Raw genomic sequence first — 17257 nt, forward strand, 5'->3', positions numbered from 1 at the left:
AAGAATGCAAAAACGAATCTCCTGAGCTGACAAGGTAAAAATCTGTTGTTCTGCCCCTGAACAAGGCAGTTAACCCACTGTTCCTAGGCCGTCATTGAAAATAAGAATTTGTTCTTAACTGACTTGCCTAGTTAATAAATAAAGGTAAAAAATCATTTATTTTTTTTACAGCAGAAAAAATGAATTTTTTCCCTAAATTAAATGAGCTATACATCTTAAACTTACTTTATGTTTTTTTACCACAACAATTACATTTTAAAATTGTAACTTGTTTATTTTTAATGGATTTTATGTAATAATACGAGCTCAACAAACATAAATAGACCTATGATCTTTCTCACTCCTACCCAAACTACTGTAGCCTACTTGCATGACCTAGACTAGCGAGCTAAAAATCACTTGTAGTCACTGATGTCCCTTATCCATGATACACCAATAAGAATTCCCATTTTAAAGTTCCCTGATTATAAAAATAATAGTTAATGTCATAATTATCATTTTGAAAGACTTCCGATCCACATGTGCTAGAGATCTACAGACAAGTGCAGTGTGTTCCCTGACCTCTTAACAAAGCGATTTAGTTTTTAAAAATTCCTCCCCTTTTTTTTCTCCCCATTTTTCCTATTATAGTTGTAGTTATTAGTTCACATACAGAGCTAATTTTCTATAGCTTCCAGTCCAAATGTCATATACATCTAAAACCATGGCAGGTAGCCTAGTGGCTAGAGCGTTGGGCCAGTAACCGTAAAGGTTGCTTGATCAAATCCCCAAGCTGATAAGTTAAAAATCTGTCTTTCTGCACCTGAACAAGGCAGTTAACCCACTGTTCCTATGCTGTCATTGTAAATAAGAATTTGTTCTCAACTGACTTGCCTAGTTCAATTTAAAAAAATGTTACCTCTCACCTCTCCAAAGTACACCCATTGGAATTACAATTATTTATTTAACTGATTTTACATGAATATTTCCTGTGATAGGACAAGTGTTCAATATTTCACCGTCCATATGAGCTACAGATCTACAGATACGTGTGGTGGGTTCCTTTACTTCTCTTGTAAAAGGTACACCTTTTATTTTCTCAAAATTCCTCCCCTTTGATTTTCTAAAATAATGTCTCCTATTACAGCTGTGGATATTACTTTTATTTAACCTTTATTTAACTAGGCAAGTCAGTTAAAAACAAATTATTATTTACAGTGACGGCCTAGGAACAGTGGGTTACCCGCTTGTGGGTTAACTGCCTTAACAGATCAAATTTTCTATACTTTCCTGTCCAAATTAAAAGCCGGATGTGGAGGCCCTGGGCACGTGGTCTGCGGTTTGTGAGGCCGGTTGGACGTACTGCCAAATTCTCAAAAATTACGTAGGAGGTGGCTTTTGGTAGAGAAATGAACATACAGTCAACAGCTCTGGTGGACATTCCTGCAGTCAGCATGCCCCCCCCCCCCCCCCCCCCAACTTGAGACATCTGTGGCATTGTGTTGTGTGACAAAACTGCACATTTTAGAGTGGCCTTTACTGTCCCCAGCACAAGGTGCACCTGTGTAATGATCATGATTTTTAATCAGCTTCTTGATATTGCACACCTGTCAGGTGGATGGATTATCTTGACAAAGAAGAAATGCTCACTAACAGGATGAAAACAAATTTGTGGACAACATTTGAGAGAAATAAGCTGTTTGTGTCTGTGGAACATTTCTGGGATATTTTATTTCACATCATCAAACATGGGTTTATATTTTTGTTCAGTATAAATGGAGAAAAAAAATCTTAACATCCCGCATCCTCACACAAAACATATAGTGCTGGTATAGTGCTGGTCTATGATGTGCTTCTCTCTATATTAACAATTTAGGGCTATGGTGGATGGCATGTAAAAATATATATAATTGCCCCAAGGGGTGAAATAAACTCTGTCCCGCAGACATAGGCCAGGGCTATTATGTTTCATGTGAGGATGGCTTACCCAGTGCCCTCCCAAACCCTGAACAAATGTTATAAGCACATTTAGTCTATTTTGGAGGCCTGCCAGCCCTTCACCGGCACCCTGGGGTGATTCAGGAGAAGACAAGGGAGCTTGTTTTCTTTATTGTTCTACACAAGTACCATCAACACCTCCTGTGGTGTCAGGTTACATACTGACTGCTACTGGTCCACTGTCCATCAGTTCAACCTCAGCTTATAAGATAATGGAGTTTGACGTTTAACATTGTAGCACTGAAGAATTCAGATAGGTGTTTATTGTATTATTACGCATTAAAACATAAATTGACCTTGCAACAAGACCTCCTATACAGCAGATGGCAGTATTGACATAATACAAACACGAGGCACGAGCCCATTGCTTTAAAAACCACACAAGAAGAAGTCAGACGGCCATTATTGTGTGGCGAAGAAGGAAGGGGAAGCTGTTACGGGTGGTCAGAAGAACTTACTGGAGGACATCAAAGCACTGCAGATTTTTGGAAACCTTAATGTTGAAGGTAGGAGTACAATGCTGATTATAATAAACTACACCGTGTTCGTTAGTGACTAGCTACAGCCAGTTAGCTAGTTACCGTTATTTCACCGCCCTAAGATGACCAAGCTAGCCAACATGGCGTCCCGTCGCAGAACAATCGCTAGTCCCGTGTTAGCATCTTCTTGGATATTAGTGGGCCATGATATGTAGCTAGCTAGGCCTACGCCCGCCGTCATTCATTCAAGCGCTGTAAAGTAACGCTAGCTAGCTAACGTTAGTCAGTCGAGGTAGGGTAGTTAACGCGGAACTAGTTAGTTAACATTACTACTTTAGGTAATGAGTTAGCGAAACCTGCTTTGGGTTCAGTGATTCATTAAGTCTAGTTATTAAATACAGTAACGTTAGTTCGCTAACGTTTATAAAGTTAGCTGTCGTTATCCAACATTAGCCAGTCAGGGCATGACGACAAGCTTGCTGTAGCCTCCCGCCAACAGAGAGCAATATTAATGGCGTCTTTTTGTAAGGACTAACTCCGCCATGGCTCGTTGGTCAAAAGCTAAGTGGGTTTTGGATGGTTTTTGGATAAACACAGGCTTAATACATATGTCTAACGTTTTATTCGATGATATAATCGTTATCATTTAAGGTGTGAATTTTGAAGTGATGAGCGGCCCAAATATATCACGATATTTTTCGTATTTTATATTTTGGAATAAGTTTTATAATTTGCTTTGAGTTGTGCATGACCGTAGGATGGCAACCAATGATTTATATATATATACATACATACACACACACACACTAGATGACTGACGGGGAGTTGTTTGAAAGCCACCACGCATCCATCTTGGCGCTCTCCCATCGTTGCAAAAAATATTTTGTAAGCTTTAGAAATTGTATTTTCTAAAGTCCCATTTTTTTTCCCACGTTTATTCTATTGGACATCTTTAATGCATACTTTTAAATATGTGACCTAAACATGAAACATTTCCTTCGAGTATATATTTTTTGATGGTACTAATCTAACTGTCCCCACTAAAACAACATACTTTTGCCCTTTAAACATTTTAAATAAAATACTTTACAATTCCATTCATTCCTATGGGCAGCTGCATTTCTAACGAGTGACATTATGGATTAGCAATCCAGGGTTTATATAAATCATTGGTAGCAACACATACTGTACATTTTATGTAATTTCATGGTGGCTTTCTCCATTCTGATTCTTTATACTGTTCAATCAAACCTCAACCAAAAGTTTATAATTTCCACACTGCCATATAGGGCTACATGATATTGGCAAAAAAAGTCTAGGCTTTATTTTTAAACAAATATTGCGATTTGGCTTGCGGTTTAGATCAAAAAACTTGGGTGAACTGTTGGATTCATGGAAATAGAATGGTTATTTTAATTTTAAATATACTAGTGGATACTTTGAATACAATGTTTGACATGACAACGAATTAGAAAGCCAGGGTGGTTTTGATGATAGAATTAGGAACAGAATACTAAAAGGATCTCTATGGAGTCATTATTGTGACAGGGTAGGAACAAAAGTGTTGGTCAGTATTTCCCAGGGGAGTGGGACCCTAAAATCTTTGGCTACATTAAATGTTTTCTCATACTTCATGTAGCTAACATTCGTGCTTCGCCTATACGTCTCTGATTTAGAAGGTACTGTTTCACAAACATGCTGATTTAGGCTTACACAATCACTGGTATCGGGATGTCTTAGCTAGCTATGTTAGCATTAGCGGCAAACAATTTATTTTAGCCACAACTTGCTAAGAAAATATAAACTAGCAGTTTGCAGACTGTAAGATACACAAACTGATAGTGTAATTATAGAAAGCTTGTGGTTTTATATTAAGAAGCAAAGTGGAACGCAGCATCATTGTCATCAACATATTGATGCATCTGCTTCATTGACCATGCAGACTGAAGAGTGAACGTCGGCAAATGATCTTGTTGTCGAGCAACACCTGCGCTCCTTGAGTGACGGGGCGAGACTTGGTGTGCGAGGAAGAGAGATGACTCAAGTAGCGTAAACTATAAACGGAGTGGCTTATCACATTTAACAAACCAAACATTGAAATACCGCTATAGAAGGTAAAGTAAAAAACGCAAATCGGTCTGTGCATCTATACCGGTGTAGATGGTAAAAAAAATACCTAGCCCTATTTTGATGCATATATGTAATAAAGCTCATGGTAACAGACTGATTATCTCATAGAACAAAACGTAGAAGATCTCCTAAGCCTGTTTTAACCTCTGACCTTATTTTTGGCGTTTATGCCAAAACCACATTCGTTTCGCCCATAGGAATGGCTGAATGAACCAGAGGTAACTAATTTCGGGTTTTAGGGACTACAAGCCGGCGAGGTCTATTAGCTGCTTTAGCAATGCTGGTGTATTTACACACTAAAGTTGGGCTGCAAAAAACTGAGCAGTCCACGGGATGCCAGAGGTTAAATACAATTACATTTCAGGTTGGTCCCCCACAAGTTATTCCTTTTTTTTTGCACATATTAAGCACACGCAGGACTTTTATTTTGACATGAGGTAAGCCGAGTGGAAGTGGGTCTAGCACAGACCCACATTTGAGTCTGTTGAATAATACATTCCTTTACCTATTTTGTCTAACCCCCCCTTTTTATAAGGACCAACCACAGGCAGAGTAAGTTTGAAATGTTATGTGTTTTTGCAACGCCAAGTGTGTAATTGCACCAGCGTTGCTAAAAGCAGCATTTTGCCAATGTAAATGTTTTGCTATTTTGTTAGCTAGCTAGCAAGCAATAACGTCATATGACAATAAGGATGGTTGAAGTTTAGAAGTTAATTTGCCTGCTAACAAACGTTAGTTATCTAGCTAGAAGGCATATGCATTAAGCCAGATGGCTACGCCGGGAGGAAGGTATATCCACTGCCTCCAGTTACACGTATGTGTGTACTTTCACTCTGACCTGTAAATATATTGGCTAAGTGTAGCTAATTATACCACTCAGTTTCTGTGTAATAAACAGTAGCGGTAATGGAGGACCAGTAGATATAAATGAGGTGGCCTACATGAAAGAAATACAGGGAATTATTTGGCTGAAATATTAACCAGTTGTTCTGGAGGAATACGAGTAGAGGTGTAACCTAGGGTTGCTAGGACTGAAAGATGCTAGGAAGAGCCCAATCATGACTTCCCAACACACAAATTGCTTACAAAGGGTGTACAAGCCCTAGTTTTTAGCCCTTTTAACAACGCCAGAAAACACTTTACGGTAACCTTTCCTACCTGTGTCAACCCCCAATCTGGTGGAAACTCCCTCCAGTCTAGGCCTATGCTTTTAAATCCCTGTAGGGAATTTTGCTATTGTAGATGCTATGGCCTAGCTATAACATATTGACTGTTCTGAATCTTAATCAAACATTTGCAGATGGTGACATTTCATTCCTAAGAACAAAAAAACTGACTACAGGACGGCCTCATCTGTCCAAACTTTTCTGTAAAGGAATCAGCTGTTTTGATTTACAGCCTGTTGTCATTGTATTTCAAGTGGATGAATGTCTTTCAGCGGATATACAGAACTTACACTTAATTATCCGAATAATCATTCTGAAAGACTGGCAACTTCTTTGCATTCAAAGAAGACTAACCTAAAATATGATATGATTCACCCTTAATTTATTCAACAGTTTATATCATCAGAGCTTCTCAAAGTAACAGTTGTGATCATAATAACCAAACGCAACAAAGAGGGCATTGAATGACTGTCATGTCCTAATTTTGTTGAATTTCGTAGGAATTTGTTTTCTCTTCCTTAGAGTGCAACCTAGGCGTAACTATTTGGGGCTCTGCTGTGCTGAAACATTTGATCCATGGGATTTCTCTTCTCTTTTTCTTTACCACGCTGACATTTTTAGGACCTTGGAAACAACTTTTGAGCACACGCGCAAAAAAAAGAGGAAATTGAACAGTACCCCAAAAAATTTACGCCAAAGAAAAGATTCACTAAGGTTGGGATCTAGCCGAGTAGCGCCATGTCTCACAGAAGAAGCCGCAGTGGATCGCCATCTGGCCCTGTTCGCTCATGCACCAACAGCCAAAATCCCCGCGATATGGAGAGGAGGATTTTTGTGGGGAATTTACCGACATCACTGATGGACAGGAAGGACATGGAGGAACTGTTCAGTCCCTACGGGAAGATTCATGGTTAGTACTTAGGCTACCTACTAGGAAGGAATACACATTTCATCCTCAATTTTTGAGCATCATTCGTCTTATTGAATTTAAGGAGTCATGATTCTTTAAATGTAACTCTTATCTAGCCTAATTACGATTGTATTGTTTTTGGTTACAATGCAGTAGCCTAATATTAAACTTGCCCAAGATAAAGCTGTGATCAATTCAAATGTAGATTCATCTTAAAGAATCACAACATTTTTGGGATAAAGTTTTGTAACCTTGAACCAAATTCTGAACATTGTACATTTCTATTTCAATGCATAACTTTTTTATAATATCAATTAAACTACCCTTAGAGAGGAAATCATAAGTTTTAAACCTGGCCCTTGTTTCCTTTATATGAAATCAAAACAACAAAAATGTTCCTTTTTCCAGCCTTGTCCATGTTCCAAGGGTACGGATTTGTGCAGTTTGAACGTGTTGAGGATGCAGAGGCTGCAAAGGCGGGACAAAATGGTCGCCCTTATAAAGGTTATAAAATAGGTAAGAGTTCACTGTATTAGATGTGACTGTCCAGCTAACAGTCTTAATTACTGAAGGGGAGCAATTTTGTCTTGGTGTTCCTGTCACTAATGCCGAGAATACGCTGTACGATATTAGAATGATTAACTCATCCCAGATCATTTGATAAGATCAGAGTGAAATCTTAAGGTCGGCGGCGAGAACAACGTCTTAACTGCTCCTACGTACTCCCGACAACACTAGGACCCTTGGATGTTTTTCCTGTCATTGCTCGTGCAGTGTGACAGGTAATGTGTTCAAATTCCCCCCAAAATACTGCACTAGCCCATAGAAATGCATGATGAGCGGATGACCTGGTCAGCTACGAAGACTTGTGCAGTAGGAGACAACAGCCTACCAAGTTCTCCAATTTAATACTTTTCTGTTTGTCCAGCACTCTCAATATTTGCTATAATAAGGGGTTTTCCCATTTCTTTGAAATCACATAGCATATATCAGTTTAATATTACAGTATTCTCAGTTAACCCATAGCTAAAGTCTTGCGTAATTGGTCAGATGCTTGATTTGTATGTTCTGGGTCCATATGTGTTTAAGCGAAGAGATTGGAACCGTAACGATGAGCTCCGCCCTCTCTTCGCAAATCTATGGGCCAAATGCCCCGCCCCCTTCTGAAATTTTAAAGATGCTAACACCTACAAAATCATGATTTGACCAAGTCACCAGAACTAATGCCTGTTTGATATGTCATGCAATCCGTTGTATCATGACAGATCTACGGTACCATTTATGTTTATGTAGTTTGTCCACTAGAGATTAAACATAGTTAAACAGTAGGCCTATTGTGCAGTGTGGCGTCTTCCACCACACAGTATGTATCCTCTTCTGAAAGTGTTAGGTCAAGATTGAATCGCTGTAATAACATTCAGTGGCTTATTTAGATATTAGGATTTTAAATTGCTCAATGTATTCCCAGCAGAAGCCCCAGACTACAATTTAGCAGCTTTACTTAAGTTATAAAACTGTAGTTTTCTGAATAACTATGAATGTTTAGCAAGTGGGGCAATATACAATGTAATTTTGAAAAATTAGTCTGCTCCAACCAAGAACAGTTTTGTTGTATACATTACATTTTAGCTCCGCATTTGCAATGACATTTAAACAAAATAAATGATTTAAAACTTGAAATTGCTACCATGTCTTTTGACTACCGAAGGATACACTTAATTGTCTTTGAACAATTGGAAGAAATATTGCAAATTTGAACAGACTTCAGAACGCACACACAATGCTTCTTAAGAGTGGAAGATTAACGTGTTCGGCTTTGTGTCATCAGTGTAGTGTTAATGTTCTCATTGACATAACAGTTAGATTTTCCTTTGAACGCTTCATCTCAACTTGATTTTATTTTAGTAGCTGAGTCAAAGCATCCCAGATGATTCTCATTCTCAACTAAAATGGAAATCATCCTCTCTTCAAAAAATACCCATCAAACTTTTCATGCAATATAACAAGGGAAGCCATGTAAAGACAACTTGGAACCTGGAACATTTTCGCCCTCTCGTCCAATTAGATATATATTTTTTTTTTTTTTTTTTTGGAACAATCAATTTGGATTTTCATGCTTGGAAATCTGGAACTCAATTTATGGATCGGGAAAGTGAGCGGCGGGGTTACATTTCATGGCACTTAAAACCTTTCGCTTCATTGAGTTAATATCTGTAAATGTCATGTTGAACGTTTTTGATTGGTTTATTTTCAGCTATAAATATGGCAGCGGAGCGACAACGACAGAATAAAGCTCAATCCCGGCCGAGCCCTCCAAGAAGGTAAAGTAACGCTAATGGGGTATGAAGAAGTACCAACGTTTCAGCTGCTCTGGTAAAATATGTTTCATGTCATTTGCCCCGAAGCACATTGGCAAAAACAGCTCGTTAAGAGTTTCTCGGCGTTGTTCAGTTAGCGGTAAAATATTTCACGTCACACACACACAAAGAAAATCATGAAATAAAACATTCTGAATTTAGTTCTGTGTCCTTTGTCTTCTAAAGATGTTTGTTTTCACAATTTCCCTGTTCTGATTAAGCCATATTTAACTAGACAAAACAATAAAAATGGCATCCCGTTCATTTCAAAGGAAGTTGCTTAAAAGCTCTTCAGCATAAAATATCACCGGTACATGCGGCGCCATCTTGCTTCACCGGACGGTTGAACAAATGCTACGCCATGCCTCACCCTTGTGATCGGCTCGGCTGTGTTGTCAGCAGCATGGCAATAAAGTAAACTTAATTATCGATTATTGTCTGCGATGGGAAACAATCGGTCTCAATACTTTGACAACCTGAATTATGTTTTGAGCACAACGATTTTGGCTTTTTAAAATTCTGCTTAAAAATGCCCAACAGATACATGTCGTTCTAGACTAATACCGCCCCCAACCACCATGTAAATTCGCTGTGGGACGATTCTGGCAACGCCTGAGGTCTAGATAAGACTGATTTTAGGTGTCATGTCTGCTTCTGCATAGTTAATCAATGTTCATAATTGGAAAACGGTTGACTTTGATACGCAATATCGACATCGACAATATCAAAATATTTCTGTGATCAGTTATATTCTGTTTGAGTACAAGTCTTTTATTTCAATCTAGTTAGCCCGTTTTCAAAAACATTTGAAAGTAGGTGTCAGTTGTCAGCTAACAAAAATCTGTATAGACAATAAAGAATATTTTAATGTGTGGTAATTTTTTTTGTCTCAAGTGTTTCCTGTTGTGTTTTGCGTACGCTGATTTCATTGGCGATTTGCTTGGTAGGCACTCTTGAGAATGCTTGATACTCGAGTATTAATGCATTTCTATAAATTAATTTTTTCCCTCCGAAAACACGACCCTTTAATCAAAAACACATTTTAATATGGAGCATGTGTACGTTTTCATGTGATATATCACTTCTCAAATTCGAGCAAACCCGATGTCAGGTATTTTTAATTTAAGGTTTTCATTGCGTTTAAATATGGTTTTGAACTCCCTGGAAGTTTTTACGAAGACTTATGTTAATGGGAAGGACAATTTCAGTGGAAAGACGTTTCTGCTGTGACTTGGAATTGTTAGCATTTGCATCACCGGCCATCAGGTCATTGTGATAAATGTTAGGTGGGGGGGTTTCACATTTTTTCCGTCGTGGAATCACACTTGCCCCAATGTCAAGGGGAAATTATGCGTTAATTCGTGGAGTCCTTGAGAGGAGCGCCTTCACTGCTTTATTGTGTGCGTTCTAAATAATTAACAAATTTCATTTGATTCTAATGTTGACATTAAAACCAAACCATTATGTTAAAGTAACCCAATCATCCAACATTTTTCACTAAGGCTTTGTTTGTTCTTCCAGGGATCCATATGGAGGTTATGGAGAAGGCAGGGAGCCCCGTCCTCGCTCTCGCTCGCCTATGCACGGGCGCGACTCTCGTGCACACCGGGGTAGCCGAGAGCACTCACGGGAGCCTGGCCGTGAGCCTCGGCACCCTCGTGACCATCACGAACCGCGAGACCCCAACTTTGACCGCTACCGCACATCCGAGGGCAGGGACAAGGATCTCAGGGGTGAACCTCGTGGAGACCCTCGCGGTGAACCTCGCGGAGACCCTAGAGACCCCACATTCAGGTGACCGGTCTGGCAAAGGGCCATCCTGAAGGAACATTCTCTGCCCTATTCCAAGCAACTTTTAACCAACGATTGCTCACTTGTGTATTACAGAGAGGAGGGTTATGATCGATATTACCGTGGTGGCGCAGATGAGCACCACCGCAAGAAGGAGGACCCGTACAGGGATCCATGGAACGGCCGACGAGAACCTGAAGGTAAAGGTAGTAAATCAATACTCTTAAATGCTTACAAACGGCATTAGTTTTTGCTTGGTACTAAGTGTTCCATCTTGACTGCTGACTGGCACACTTTTATGGTATTAATGGGATAGTTTGCGATTTGGACAATTTAAGCCTGTTTTCTACTTACCCAGAGTCAGATGAACTGACGGATACCACTTTTATGTCTGCATGCAGTTTGAAGTAAGTTGAATGTAGTTTCTGGAGTGATTGCTAACAATCACTGGAAGTCAATGGGATCAGATAGCTGATTTCATCAACTCGTCCCAGAAACTACATTCAACTTACTTCAAACTGCATGCAGACATAAAAGTGGTATCCATGAGTTCATCTGACTGGGTAAGTAGAAAATTGCTTTTCTGCTATAATCTCAAACTTTCCTTTTAACAGCAGACAATTGAAATGAAATAAATAATAATAGATACTTTCTGATTGAACTATCCCTTTAACTTGTATACAAATTGAACTGTCAGTGGTAAGATAATGTAAAGACTGGTCTTTTTCAGATGACCGCGTGCGGGTAGAGGAGCGGCGGCGTAACGAGCTCTACCGTCAGTACTATGAGGAGGTCCAGAGACAGTATGACCGGGAGCGTCCAGTTGACTGCTCAGTCATTGTCGTCAACAAGGCACAAAAGTAAGTCCATGATTAAATCCTCTACATTACCACTCAGATTAAGTGTGAATTGAGTCTGTGTATTTGATTAAAGATTATGCATGCAGCAGGGCGGGCCAGATGCAGCCCACGGGCCAATTTTAATGTGGTCGTCTTTGTAAAAAAAAATATATATATATCTGACACCAGCCCTTTTGACAAATAAGTTGTGTACCCTTGGCATACAGCCTAATTGTCACACAAGACCTTCCATAGTAATCTTCTTCGCAAATTGATTGTAGCCATCTTATTGTAAACATGAGTGGATAAGCATGTGGCGTGTTTCCTGTAGTATCCACTTTGTCCTTGCAGTAGGGAGTATGCGGAGACGGTGGGGCGGAAGGTGCGTGACCTGGGTATGGTGGTGGACCTCATCTTCCTCAACACGGAGGTGTCCCTGACCCAGGCGCTGGAGGACGTTGGCCGGGCGCGCACCCCTTTCGCCATAATCATCACTCAGCAGCACCAGGTGCACCGCTCCTGCACAGTCAACATCCTCTTCGGCACACCCCAAGGTAAGACTTCTGGTTTCTGCTGCCGGGACTGACTGGAATCAGTGCAGCGTCTTAATCCTGCTTTGGGGGGGAATGACAGGTGGACATTTTTTGTTCAGTGCTCAACTTAAGCTTTGAAGGGATGTAAAATGTACTTGTTTAAGATGCATTCTTCTTGACACTTGGTCAAACTCATGTACCTACCTGATTGCCTAGTGTTGAGGCAGTAATTAAGTTAAAGCTGAAACCCAGGGTTGTTTTTCTAATGTCGTAGGTAAGTGTTCTGTCGAAAGAACAGGGGCAACAGTATGGTACTTTTGGTCTTTTGTCATATATATATATATATATATACACTGCTCAAAAAAATAAAGGGAACACTTAAACAACACAATGTAACTCCAAGTCAATCATACTTCTGTGAAATCAAACTGTCCACTTAGGAAGCAACACTGATTGACAATAAATTTCACATGCTGTTGTGCAAATGGAATAGACATAAGGTGGAAATTATAGGCAATTAGCAAGACGCCCCCAATAAAGGAGTGGTTCTGCAGGTGGTGACCACAGACCACTTCTCAGTTCCTATGCTTCCTGGCTGATGTTTTGGTCACTTTTGAATGCTGGCGGTGCTTTCACTCTAGTGGTAGCATGAGACGGAGTCTACAACCCACACAAGTGGCTCAGGTAGTGCAGCTCATCCAGGATGGCACATCAATGCAAGCTGTGGCAAGAAGGTTTGCTGTGTCTGTCAGCATAGTGTCCAGAGCATGGAGGCGCTACCAGGAGACAGGTCAGTACATCAGGAGACGTGGAGGGGGCCGTAGGAGGGCAACAACCCAGCAGCAGGACCGCTACCTCCGCCTTTGAGCAGGAGGAGCACTGCCAGAGCCCTGCAAAATTACCTCCAGCAGGCCACAAATGTGCATGTGTCTGCTCAAACGGTCAGAAACAGACTCCATGAGGGTGGTATGAGGGCCCGACGTCCACAGGTGGGGGTTGTGCTTACAGCCCAACACCGTGCAGGACGTTCGGCATTTGCCAGAGAACACCAAGATTGGCAAATCCGCCACTGGCGCCCTGTGCTCTTCACAGATGAAAGCAGGTTCACACTGAGCACATGTGACAGACGTGACAGTCTGGAGACGCCGTGGAGAATGTTCTGCTGCCTGCAACATCCTCCAGCATGACCGGTTTGGCGATGGGTCAGTCATGGTGTGGGGTGGCATTTCTTTGGGGGGCCGCACAGCCCTCCATGGGCTCGCCAGAGGTAGCCTGACTGCCATTAGGTACCGAGATGAGATCCTCAGACCCCTTGTGAGACCATATGCTGGTGCGGTTGGCCCTGGGTTCCTCCTAATGCAAGACAATGCTAGACCTCATGTGGCTGGAGTGTGTCAGCAGTTCCTGCAAGAGGAAGGCATTGATGCTATGGACTGGCCCGCCCGTTCCCCAGACCTGAATCCAATTGAGCACATCTGGGACATCGTGTCTCGCTCCATCCACCAACGCCACGTTGCACCACAGACTGTCCAGGAGTTGGCGGATGCTTTAGTCCAGGTCTGGGAGGAGATCCCTCAGGAGACCATCCGCCACCTCATCAGGAGCATGCCCAGGCGTTGTAGGGAGGTCATACAGGCACGTGGAGGCCACACACACTACTGAGCCTCATTTTGACTTGTTTTAAGGACATTACATCAAAGTTGGATCAGCCTGTAGTGTGGTTTTCCACTTTAATTTTGAGTGTGACTCCAAATCCAGACCTCCATGGGTTGATAAATTTGATTTCCATTGATCATTTTTGTGTGATTTTGTTGTCAGCACATTCAACTATGTAAAGAAAAAAGTATTTAATAAGAATATTTCATTCATTCAGATCTAGGATGTGTTATTTTAGTGTTCCCTTTATTTTTTTGAGCAGTATATATATATATATATATATATATATATATATATATATATATATATATATATATATATATATATATATATATATGTATATATATATATATATATATATATATATATATATATATATATGTATATATATATATATATATATATATATATATATATATGTATATATATATATATATATATATATATATATATATATATATATATATATATATATATGTATATATATGTGTGTGTATATGTATCTAAACATACCTTGTGAAATTGCCAGTAATCACAAAGACGTTACAAACTGCTTTTATCATCTGAATCAATTGACCTTTTGTCAAATCCCACACAGTTACTGTGATGTTCCAATACACTTTTGCCGTGAAGGGAAATTGAGCAAAAGCAGGAAGTCAAAATGCTAAAACAGTTGAATGCACACAACCACTTGCTGATCAGACTCATGTTTGTTACAGTGGGCTGTTATTACAGTCACTTCACAGGAAGGTAAAATAGCTAGCGATGAATGACTCATACTCTAAAAACATGCCCAGATGTAACTAGCTAATATACACTTGAAAGAAATGTGGACGATTTCAGTACCCCAATTGCGCCGATGAAGTATTTAATAACCAAGAGCCCAAAATTCTTTGACAGTCTATTGACAAGAAGTCCATGCAAACTAGATGAGCGAAGGCTGATCTAAAAACTACTTTACACTTAGTAGTAGTCACAGCCCTGCCATGTGTTAGGCCTGTATCCTACATTTTAAATTACTCATTTATTTTCTTTGCCTTCAAAAAAAAAATGTACACTCCTAGAGCATCGCAACATGCCCATGGAGGATGCCATGGTCCTGGTGGGCCACAACTATGACTCCTTCAAGGTGGAACATCGTGAGAAGGAGCGTGAGGAGATCGCTCAGAAAGCTGCCAAGATGGCTGACGATGTGCTGATGAGGGAGCATGAGAGGGAGGGCCACCCGGTCACCCTGCTTCCTGCCATCACTCTGCTGTCTGAGGGCAGGTCAGTCATTCTGCTTACACACACACTCCTTATTTCAATACTGTATATTATACTGTCTTAACAGCCCGTTCTCTTTCCATTTCACTTTAATCCGTCTCGTTTTCTCCCACTGGTCTCCCTTCATCTCTCTCTTGTAGACTGTCTCATTGCTTATCATTGTGCTGATGTTACACATGACAATGCTCTTTGTAAATTCCCACCCAAACCGGTATGAGGAGAGAGGCTCGGAATGGTGCAGTTGGGATTGTGTGTCACAGTGGTCTTTGGCTGTTCATGTGTCTGACATGAAGTGCGTCTTCTGTCTTTGACGTCCTAGGTTCCTGACTCCAGAGGAGCTGGATAGTCTTATAGAGTATTTGAGGGTCAAGAGGGAACGCATTGTAAGAGCCGACCCACTTGCAGGTAAGGCTTTCTCAACTTTGCCCTCAAGTTGGGCTTGAAAGAGGTCCCCTAAGCCAATGCTGGGTTTTGCCCCATTTACTGTAGTTTACAGAATTTAACTCCTAACAGAAGAACACTGACTGTTTTCTTCCTCTGCAGCAGCGCATCCCCCGGCGACGGCAGCCACCCACGAGCCTCCTCTCCAGGCCCAGACGATGCCCCCTGCAGTCCATCCCGGTCACGCACCACCCCCACACAGTGCCCACTCTACCCACATGAGCATGCCGCCGGCCCCCAACGCCACCTCTAACAACCAGCAGGAGCTGCAGGCTAAGATCCTCAGCCTGTTCAACAGCGGCGCCGGGGCATCGGCTTCCGCTGCCAGCACCGCCATGGTCCCCCAGTCCTACGGCTCCACCATGGGCATCCAGTCCACAGGCCTCCCCATGTCCTCAGCCTCTCCTGTCCCCAAAATGGTCCCCACACCTTCCCAAGTCCCCAACATGATGGGTGCCCGGCCTCCCATGCGCCCAGGCCCGGTGCCCCTCGGCATCCACCAAGGCTATGGGTCGCCTACAGGCCGCATGGCTGCCCCTCAGGGGGGGCAGAGACCTCCTGTCTCAGGGGGAGCGGGCATCAACTTCGACAACCCCAGCGTCCAGAAAGCCCTTGACACGCTCATTCAAAGCGGACCCTCTCTCAACCACCTGGTAAATGCTGGGAATTCGGCATCCCCCAGACCAAGTCATGGCATGGGCCAGGGCATGGGCCAGGGCATGGGCCAGGGCATGGGCCAGGGCATGGGCCAGGGGATGGGTCAAGGCATGGGCCAAGGCATGGGCCAAGGCATGGGTCAGCCTCCGCCCATGGCAATGTACCCTCGCCATTACTGATGATTCCCCTCATAATGTGACCACACCCAACCCCCGAGTCTGCAAAGCAGCTTTTGTTAAATTAATTTACCACAGTTGAAATGTGTAGATGTAGACTGATATTTTCTGTTTCTTCTTTTTTTTTTGCATTTGTAAATGCTTTTAGAGGACCCTTTTTTACCCTAGGTATTGTAATGACAGACCTCGGTTATTTGGTAAGACTTATTTGAAAGTCAGACATTTTCGGTTGTAACCAGTCTCTCCATTTTCTGGTTAGTGTGATTTGTTGTAAAAAGTTAATTGCATGTCCGAAGATATTCAGGATTGTGCTGAACTTGTTGTTCTCGGCTCAACCACAATGTTTGATGGCTAGATCTGGTGTCGGTGTGGGCTAGTTCTACACAGCAAAACTTTTATACAACTTCCTGTGTGATTGTACTAGCAGTGCTCCTGAAATAAACAATTTTTGAATGTGACATTGTGTGGTTATTGCGTACTCCTTGAGTAGTTTCAAACATCAAGGCCGGGATTCAATCAGATAGCGTGTTGTATGCTTATACAGCTTTTAAAGGCAATTTCCGAGTGAGCTGACATGCAGCGCGAATGGAATCTGTGTATGTGGGAACGTTCCCTTTTAAAACCCGAGATCCTATTGAAACCCGGCCAAAGATCATTATTCCAATGACTCGCAAACAAAGCTGTAATAAAATGGTATTGGTTTATTGCATTTTGTGCTGACAAATCTATAAAATGGAACAGGTATCGCCAGAAGCTATAGAGATGTAACATATAACTTTTTTTTTTCTTAATATACCATGATACACAATAGAGAATAGTTTTTATTTAAAATATTTAACACTGACACAAAATTAACACTGACACTAACTGTTTTGGGTT

The 17257-nt window shown here is 41.4% G+C and overlaps 1 protein-coding gene across 6 annotated transcripts; it reads left to right on the forward strand.

The window, feature by feature from the left end:
• Positions 1-2350: 2350 nt before the first annotated feature.
• Positions 2351-16836, forward strand: ncoa5 (nuclear receptor coactivator 5). Of its 6 annotated transcripts, none has more exons than XM_071336734.1 (11): positions 2351-2483; positions 6374-6662; positions 7071-7178; positions 8917-8983; positions 10541-10813; positions 10907-11016; positions 11541-11670; positions 12001-12203; positions 14903-15107; positions 15424-15509; positions 15648-16836. In XM_071336734.1, the coding sequence occupies exons 2-11, from the start codon at positions 6491-6493 to the stop codon at positions 16379-16381; spliced, it is 2088 nt and encodes a 695-aa protein (XP_071192835.1). In that variant the 5' UTR covers positions 2351-2483; positions 6374-6490; the 3' UTR covers positions 16382-16836. The 6 variants fall into 6 exon arrangements, with proteins under 6 accessions (XP_071192835.1, XP_071192836.1, XP_071192837.1 ...); XM_071336735.1 differs by having other exon boundaries at positions 10907-11010; XM_071336736.1 differs by lacking the exons at positions 6374-6662; positions 7071-7178 and having other exon boundaries at positions 2352-2483.
• Positions 16837-17257: the final 421 nt, after the last annotated feature.

Source organism: Salvelinus alpinus, chromosome 12, assembly GCF_045679555.1.
Source record: "Salvelinus alpinus chromosome 12, SLU_Salpinus.1, whole genome shotgun sequence".
NCBI classification, from domain to species: domain Eukaryota; kingdom Metazoa; phylum Chordata; class Actinopteri; order Salmoniformes; family Salmonidae; genus Salvelinus; species Salvelinus alpinus.

What these genes read in the sequence shown, in the direction of transcription:
- ncoa5 (XM_071336734.1), top strand. Translation starts at nt 6,491, where the DNA reads ATGTCTCACAGAAGAAGCCGCAGTGGATCGCCATCTGGCCCTGTTCGC. An exon ending in TTATAAAGGTTATAAAATAG is followed by an intron (nt 7,179 to 8,916) that starts GTAAGAGTTCAC and finishes GTTTATTTTCAG; the next exon opens with CTATAAATATGGCAGCGGAG. An exon ending in GTCGTCAACAAGGCACAAAA is followed by an intron (nt 11,671 to 12,000) that starts GTAAGTCCATGA and finishes TTGTCCTTGCAG; the next exon opens with TAGGGAGTATGCGGAGACGG.